Genomic DNA, 8,995 nt, shown 5'->3' with positions numbered 1-8,995 from the left:
TTTGTACACACCAATCAATTTTCATGACACAGTCTGACTTATAGAATTTCGCCCAGAAGGCAGCCAATTGCAATGCTTGGAATTTGCCCACGCTGGCTGCTCGCCAATTGGGATCCGAGAAACACAGCCTCAGCTCAACAGCTTGTTATTTCGTTTATGCCTTTGCAACCTTGCCGAATGCTGAGCTGAAGCAGTCACAGGAGCATGTAAGTACACAACGATATTTCCCTCTACATTCAAACACCAATTTCGCGGCATTAACTCGTTCATTTCTAGCAGTATTATTTACACCGCTCAATCCGAAAGTAACCCGGACATAATTGTCGTTTTCCCGTGGTTTCCAGCGAAGGTATTTAGGCAACGGAGAGAAAAAAAATTGAATGGCAAAGACTAGTCACAGCTAGTCGGCTTTTTTCTTACACGATTCGTAGTTCATTCTGACGACTTTACCTAAACTAAACCCCCTTAACACGACCACTTTCTCGTTAGAAACTAATAACGGAAGCTTTTATTTCTATGTAGGGAAAACTCTCCCTTCAAACGTCTCGCATATTGTTGCGGAACTAGCCCGAAGAGCAGTTTAAATCGCCATAACAGCTTCACTATATTTAGCTCAACATTCGCCATTTGATTGACAGGCGTCATAACCATCATACCCGTCAGTTTTTGTCCTTTAAACTCAAATGCATCGGTAAAAAATACTGTTTAGTGTGGCAAATGTGGTGTGAGTGTATGGTGGAGGGGCTGACATGGTGCAGGACGGTGTGTAAGCTATGATGGCGACGTGACACACACACACACACACACACACACACAGTGAGTGAAGCGGGAAGGAAACACGCAGGGTATGAAGAGGTTGTGTTTTCCTTCTCCTGTGACTGTTTGCTTTGATTTTACACCAACAATATATTATAAGTGCCTCAGATTGGAGGTAAAGTCATGGTGGGTCAATTAAAGATGTGCTTTAACGAGCGGATCGTGTGTTTTTGATCATTTTTGACGGGAGGATGAGATGTTGCTAGCTGCGTTAGCTTCTGTAGCATTTTCTCTGTTGTGTTTGTGTTGTGCTGTCAAATCCTTCACACTTGAGACGCTTTTTTTAAGCACAAGGCGGCAAATCGTGACTCTCATTTTACTTTGTGTGTGTTGTTCTGTTTCAGCAGTCATAACCAATCGAGCTGGACTCCCTCAAATAGCCATCAAGATGAAGGTGAGTCTCCGATACTCTGCAGTTTTCTATAGGCGACGCCTCTTTAAATGAACCCCAAATAAAACACTATTATGAATCAGACATGGGTGGAAATAAGTACACTGGCGGCCAAAAGTTTGGAATAATGTACACATTTTGCTCTTATGGAAAGTAATTGATACTTTTATTCACCAAAGTGGCATTCACCTGATCACAATGTATAGTCAGGACATTAATCATATGAAAAATTACCATTGCAATTTGAAAACAATTTCAGAACTTCTTAAACAACTTCATAGAGTTCTCATTAACAAATCCTCCACGTGCAGTAATGACAGCTTTGCAGATCCATGGCATTCTAGCTGTCAGTTTGTCCTGTATAGCATTGTATAGCCTTCATTCCTCAAAACAATGATTGACTGATGAGTTTCTAGAGAAAGCTGTTTCTTTTATTGCCCTTTTTGACCTAATATTGACCTTGAGACATGCCAATCTTGCATGCATACTGTGGAAACTCAAAAACAAAGACCATGTTAAGCTTCATTTAATGAACCAAATAGCTTTCAACTGTGTTTGATATAATGGCAAGTGTTTCTCCTAGTACCAAATTAGCAATTTAGCATGATTACTGGAGGATAAGGTGTTGGAGTGATGGCTGCTGGAAATGGTTTCTGTCTAGATATGATCAAAAATGACTTTTTTCAAATAGTGATGGTGCTGTTTTTTTTTACATCAGTAATGTCCTGACTATACTTTGTGATTTAAAGTACCAATTTCCTTGTGAAACTACAAAATCTGTACATTATTCCAAACATTTGGCCACCAGTGTATGTGTTTTTGTGAAGACAGTCAGTCAACACCCTTATCCAACCTGTGTTAGACTTTTCAGTTCAGTGTCTGAAGCTTTTTGAAGCAATGTAATTGGTTTCACACATACTGTTGACATACCAATGCCAAGAGCTGTAACTAATAGTAGTTTTCATATAACTTGAACGTTGTTACTTTTCTTGAATTGTTTTACAAAAGCTTTGCTTGAGTGTAACTATACAGAGACTAAGTGTTGGTATGAATCTGTACATGCACCTATTAATGGGCTATTTACACTGTCCACAGGTAGCAGATGAACCTGCCTACCTGACCGTGGGGACGGATGTGAGTGCGAAGTACCGCGGTGCCTTCTGTGAGGCAAAAATCAAGACTGTTAAACGTATGGTAAAAGTTAAGGTAAGCTTAATCAATCTGACATCAATCTATGTTTACTTGTTCCTTTAGATTACAACTTTTCTAATTTTGAATGATTGAATCTCAAAGTTAGTCTTAATCCATAGCAAATTCATGCATTTGTAAAAGTTGTATCCTAGCTTCAAGCCTCTTATAGCTTTCTGAAGTTTTATTCAAAATAGTTTAAGAAGTCGGTAAGTTCAGAGTGCAGTTTAAGTCTTATCTGTCAAGCCAGGATCAGATGACAGAGGATAAACAAACTTTACAGTGTGTTTCAAGTGTCAGTTTTTACTGGTGACAATGCAGAGATTTGTTATTAAATTGGTTATGCAGTTTTCATGCAAAGTTTTTTGTGCACTTGATGCTTTTGGAACTAAGCTGGCCCTTACAGGAAAGTAAATGCAATTTTTCATAGACCATAAAGAACCGATGATAATCCTATTTTGTGAACTGTCTTCGTGGACCATTTGAGCATCAGTTGAGCATCCGTCTTTTCAAATAGACTAGTCAGTGAAAAATGTTTTGTTAATGAACAATAAGCTTTAAAATGGTTTACTTTGGATTAGCACCAACCAACCTAAAACATAAGTATGTCCTCATCGTAGATGTTTTGCTTTCTGTCTTGAGCTCTGTGAACGCAGCCTGATTTGCAACACTTTTTGATAATTGCACCCCTTCACAGCTTTAGTTAACAGAGCAACAGATGTGTCTGAAGTTTTTTGCACATTCCTTTTAACAATGAGATTTTAAGTAGTTACTACTCAATACACATGGGCACTCACTAAGAAGTTTGTTTGAGACAGATAATGAAGAACATGCCATCTCTTATACAACCAGATTACTTCACCATCACTGAACTCTGCAACAAGTCTATGACCATCCATTGCCTTCAAACTGTCTTGCTTTGATTCTCTTTTCAATGTCTGATGCTATTTTTGCATTCAGGTTGTGCTGAAAGGAGAGAGCACATCACAAGTTGTCCAAGATGACCAAGTCAAAGGACCTTTAAGGGTAAGATGTGGTGGTGGCGTAGTGGCTAAAGCACTGGGCTGTTAATCAGAAGGTCATAGGTTAATCAGAAGGTCATGGGTTCTAACCCCACAACCACCACCATTGTGTCCTTGAGCAAGGCACTTAACTCCAGGTTGTTCTGGGGGGATTGTCCCTGTAATAAGTGCACTGTAAGTCGCTTTGGATAAAAGCGTCTGCCAAATGCATAAATGTAAATGTAAATGTAAGATTAACTTGATTGTATGCTGACTCTGCCTGTTATACAAAATAAAGTTCCCTTTAATGCCTTTTTATAAAGCTTTTGGTCATGTCATGCACATGGCACACTTACAAGTAGTTGCTGCTGTTAAAACGCAGCTATGTCTAGATTATGATTCAACAACTCTTAATAAAGAGTCAGAAAAGAGACTCCAATTCTATGTTTAATCCAAAAGGACCAAACTCTTTTTGTATGGTAATCTGTTTTGTAATTGAACATTATGTTGTGACCTTAATTGCTTCTTTTGTGTGCAAATACAGTTTTGCGCACAATATTCAGAATGATGCAATGATGTAATGTATCTCTGTGGTCTCAGGTTGGCTCGACAGTGGAGGTGAAGATCCCAGAGTGTGGACTTAGTGAAGCTGTCATCAGCAAACTCACAGATGCCAGCTGGTACACTGTCGGTATGTACAGACATGGCAGACTTATTGTCCCTGAAGATTTACAGCCAGGAGACTGATCTCAATCCCTATAATTGCACTTCAATAACCATTTTACTGCTAATCTTAGATATAATTCATTTTTTAAACTTGTCTGTCTTCCTTATTACAGTATTTGATGATGGAGATGAGAAAACTCTCCGAAGAACTTCATTGTGTCTTAAAGGCGAAAGGCATTTTGCAGAGAGCGAGGTATGAAGCAGCTGTATGGTATGTGATGCATTTTCGGTGCATTATGCATCACGTGAGTGCTAAACACTTCTCTTTATGCTTTGTCCTCCTCTATTTCTACCTCTTTCTTTATATGACAGTCTCTGGACCAACTGCCCCTCACTAACCCAGAGCACTTTGGCACCCCTGTCATTGGAAAGAAGACAAATCGAGGCAGAAGGTCTTCTCAAGCAGTGTGAGTATTTATGGTGCTTTGCGTCTAAGTGCTACTCGTCTTTATGTATCAAATCTATGTAAATTGCATTCTTTGTTAAAGGGGCCATACTCTAGAATATCATTGATGTTTTTCTGTAAACGTCCCTTTTGTTTGTCAAGCATATTTGCACCAAAATGGCATAATTTTGTTTTAAATTACCTTTTTCCATGGCAGTTTTTGCTACTGTACCATAAGACTCCTGTGTAAATTATTTCTGTTATGATTGGGTAACCTCTTTGTGAAAAACTGCTGCCGTTGTTCACACTGTTGTTCATCTGGTCGAGCCAAGTTGCTGAATTTTGAAAAGGCATTGTATATCAGGGCTCGACATTAAGCAGTGTCATGTGCTTGTCCTCCGGACAAGTAAATTGATCATCACTTGTCCGAGTAAAAAAAGTTACTTGTCCATAGAGGAAAAAAAGGAAATTTAAGTTACATCCTCAAGTAACATGTCAAAGTTTATGTCCTATATTGTTCTAAAATGATGACCGATGCTCAACCTAATAGTGTAAATATGCAATCAACTCAATTCTCGTGACAGAAATGTAAACCACACTGGGTATTGTCATTATTTTATGTTACGGAAGGTAGACAATTAAAGAAAAGCCTCCATCACCATCATTTACAACAGGGATGCTCATAGTTCTATGGAATGAGATTTACTTTTTCCATGTTATTGCAGCAAGATCTGCATGTACAATAAAGGCTATACATTATCACAATACCAAAATTTCAGTAGTCTGTAGTGAAATTTGATGCTTCTCAATACCACAACAAATAATAACACTAAATAATATAGTAAATATGTAAGAATGGTTTCAAGTTCTTAATACAAATTAAGAAAATTCAGTGCTTTTTTTTTTTTTTTTTTTTTTTTTTTAACAGCTTTAAAAGTTTTTAAGCGCAGTAGTCTATCAAGTATTCAAGTAAACATTCAGAATGAAATGCAACATAACTTTTCTACTGGTCTTTACTGTATGATTACAATAAAAGTTGCCCTGTCAAGAGCAGTGAGTGTTTTCTCATTTTCTTCTTATGATTTTTTGATTATAATGACACACTAGACAGCAGCAGGTCTGTTTATTAGCTTACATTTACACTTCTGTGTCTGACATTTTAATACAAATCTGCTTTTTTTTCTCTCCGCTGTTTATGTTCATTTAGACATCACTACCTGTGTTTACATCAATACCTCACCAAGACGGCATTTTGGCATAATTCTGAAACTTATTTGACCGTTCAGGTGCGCATTAGCGCAAGCATGTTCAGCACACAAACATACACTGCCTGTCAATCAAACAGGGTGCTTCTGTTACTAGATCGCTAGCGAATTATAAAATTACATGCTCTGGATTATTTGCAACAGCAGAAAAAGAATATTAACTTTCTAATAAGTGAAATAGGCCTAGGCTATCACAAAAATAACTGGTTATTGATGTTTTAATCAGTCTGCTTGTCCTGTCAGGCAAGTAAAATTCTCTTTCACTTTAAAAATCCACTTTTCCTGGACAAGCGTTAATGTTGAGCCCTGTATATGTTGTTATGTGTATGCTGTTGTATTTTAATGTGCTTTTAATTTTCATAACCATGACTGTTTCCACAATAATTGGGTCGTGTTTAATCCAGGTCAATTTGTCTGTCATTTTTTTAAATGAGGTTCATCATGCAAACCCACCTTTTGCTACTGTAAAGTGATGTCACTGACAGGGCTTCTCTGTACTCATGGCATATCCAACTAATGATAATTAAATTCGTTGTCGATGATTTTCATTATCGATTCGTTTTTACAGCTCTAGTGAGAATCAATGTGGAATAATAAAGGCTGTTGATTAAGCTTAACTTGTATTGAAAATGCAATATTCCTTTTAATGCTACATTTCTCTTTGGTATTTGTTTATATCAACACTATGCTGTTACTGCATGTTTTCTAAAAACAAGAAATTCATTAGTAGTTCTAGAATGTTTAATGAGGATAGATGGATAGATAATGAGGTGATGTATAAATGCAATTTTAACAGCACAATTTGCTCTGAGCTTGAGGAACACTTTCCTGTCTTATGTAATTTGTTCCCAAATTTTTTGCCAGTAGTTGGATCCCTATAATAAGTTAAGACGAACTTTAAGGAAAGCACCCCAGGAAGGACCTTAGATTGTCAGTGTTTTAAACTGCTGATTCTAAACAAAAATCCCAGTTGGACTCTGATTTAGAACAATCAGACGCACGATTCTTTAAAAAAAAAAAAAAAAAATTCCATTAATTTATTTTCCTTGCTAAAATGTAGCTTTTTAAAAACTGTTTGGTAGCTTGTCTGGTCAGTGTTGAAATGTGAAATGGGAACAGTCATTTCATACATTTTCCCTTTCCTTTATGCAATTCAGTGCTGAGGATGAAAATGAGTCTTCATCGAGTGAAGATGATGATGATGACAGGAGAAGACTCAATGATGATCTTTTGGGGAAAGTTGCATGTATTCAAAGCGAGTCTGATAGTAATTCCTGGTACTATGCTCTGGTGAGTTCTTGCTTCACTTATTTACCTTGTTTTAAAACCAGCTGGAGAGATTGCCAGGAGTTGAGTAACTAAGCTTCTTGAGCTTCCTTGACAGAGCCTTGTGTTTCAAAGCCAGGGGCATAGCAGTCATTTTAAAGGGGGCAGCTGTCAGTAGGTGGCTCGCACAGTATCTTAAAGATTAAAGTTTTGCAAAATAATTGCACAATTTTGCAAATTTAGCTGCAAAATAAAGGGCATCTTTTGGAGCACTTGCTTCTGTTTCACACATGACAATAAAAGACTAAGCACAAGCTGGTCCTGAATAAATTATTTAATCAATTACAATAATGACAATTGTGCATGTGCACAATTACAGTTTTTACTCTGTGCTTGTGTATTGTGGGATTTAAATCTATCCAAGTGGCTCGAGTGTTTTGACTTCATTCACCAAAATCCTTTCAGATTCATTTAATTATTCAGTGACCATTTCTGTTGATTCCAGAAGGTGGTGACAAATGAGTGTCTTGTGTGCAATGAGTTAGTCACTGAATCAACGATCAAAAGAAAATTGATCTTTTAAAATGTGTATGTCTACAGACCTACAAAGAGACTTTGGCAGAGGATTTGAGCAATATAAGAACAAAGCCAATCTGTAATTTCCCTACAGTTTGTGAGCTGCTGAGCATGACCTCTATCAAAATTGTCCTTATGTTTTCATGTATAATAAGTGTGTCTACATGTGTTCAAAAAACACAGCAGATCTATCTATTTTCCCTACTGTTTGTCGACTGCACACCAACATAGAGGTAAAAAACAGGAGCTGTTATTAAAAATAGATTTACATATTTAACACAGATCTAGTAATCTGCTTAAATTGGCAAAAACAACCTATCAAACTATTACCTCACAAAAATAATGTAAAAAGCTTAACTTAATAAAGACTCTGCACTGATATAAACTCCACTTACAATGTGTGCTTAAAAGAAGGATTGTCCTTTGTTTTTTTGCAGTGCATTTCATATAATGCTGCCAATCAAGAACAATATGCCGACAAATTACTCATTTGTGGTTTCCTCATCTCTAGATTATTAATTTGGATCAATGCTGATAATTTTTATAAATGAGCATTGTTGAAAGCAACTTTGTAGAATTTAATGGAGCCGCGTTGATTAGACTGTCTGAGTTGGCTTATTTTGTAAGTTGTTTCGGCTCATGAAACTCACCTGTGATTGGCTGGATGGTTGCTCAATCAGCCCAAAATGCAAAGAATACTGTATACAAATCCACCATTTGGACTCTGTATGGATTTAGCTTGGAAAAGTGCTAGGGACAAAAATCACCTTTTTAAAGAGTGCAAGGGACTTGTTTCCCACTTCCTCTGCATTTGCTACACCCTTGTTCAAAGCATATAAATGAAGCCACTGTAGACATGCTGTATTGCTTCTGTTGGAAAGTGATCATTGCTGTTCAGCTATTGGTTTGGTGGTTGCAAAAGGTATGTATTGCACTTTTAAAAAGTTATCTTTTCTTTCTTTTTTTCCATGAAGACCTTTTGACTCATGAGTTTATCCAGGAATACTTGATTGCTGTTGTAATATGAAAACAATTGATTGCTGTATATTGATTATTTTTTAACTGGACTTCGACACTGCAATAGACCTTTGCTGTTTTCAAGATGGATTTTAAAGCGATTTTATTTTCTTCCCCTCTAAAGGTGGTATCTCCAAGCTGCAATGATGAACTTACTGTTAAAAAGGACCAATGTTTAGTGAGATCATTTGCTGATTCCAAATTGTGAGTAGCAGTTCAAAAGTTGCATTACCACATAAAGACCCCATTAAATCAAAATGAGACTTTTTAGGCTTTTAGCACGTCTTTAGCACATGCCTCTGAAGCCATCTGCATATATAGTAACATGCTCCTTAAAGTTAACAAAAGGAACTTAAAGCTGCTA

At 37.0% G+C, this 8,995-nt stretch overlaps 1 protein-coding gene across 3 annotated transcripts in view; it reads left to right on the top strand.

The window, feature by feature from the left end:
* Positions 1 to 101: 101 nt before the first annotated feature.
* LOC127662237 (AT-rich interactive domain-containing protein 4A-like) overlaps positions 102 to 8,995 on the top strand; it is a 30,930-nt gene continuing 22,036 nt past the window's right edge. The window contains exons 1-9 of one of the 3 annotated variants that reach the window (XM_052153344.1): positions 102 to 206; positions 1,161 to 1,210; positions 2,303 to 2,413; positions 3,356 to 3,421; positions 3,997 to 4,087; positions 4,236 to 4,315; positions 4,435 to 4,529; positions 6,930 to 7,062; positions 8,756 to 8,835. In XM_052153344.1, the coding sequence (XP_052009304.1) occupies positions 1,205 to 1,210; positions 2,303 to 2,413; positions 3,356 to 3,421; positions 3,997 to 4,087; positions 4,236 to 4,315; positions 4,435 to 4,529; positions 6,930 to 7,062; positions 8,756 to 8,835 (662 nt within the window). In that variant the 5' untranslated portion in view covers positions 102 to 206; positions 1,161 to 1,204. Of the gene's footprint in view, positions 207 to 913; positions 943 to 1,160; positions 1,211 to 2,302; positions 2,414 to 3,355; positions 3,422 to 3,996; positions 4,088 to 4,235; positions 4,316 to 4,434; positions 4,530 to 6,929; positions 7,063 to 8,755; positions 8,836 to 8,995 lie in introns of those variants that run through there. The other 2 variants (XM_052153346.1, XM_052153345.1) reach the window with 2 other exon arrangements.

Source organism: Xyrauchen texanus, chromosome 22 (assembly GCF_025860055.1).
Source record: "Xyrauchen texanus isolate HMW12.3.18 chromosome 22, RBS_HiC_50CHRs, whole genome shotgun sequence".
Taxonomy (NCBI): domain Eukaryota; kingdom Metazoa; phylum Chordata; class Actinopteri; order Cypriniformes; family Catostomidae; genus Xyrauchen; species Xyrauchen texanus.
The sequence above is the reverse complement of the archived record's forward strand: the minus strand, read 5'-3'. Positions and strand labels throughout refer to the sequence as shown.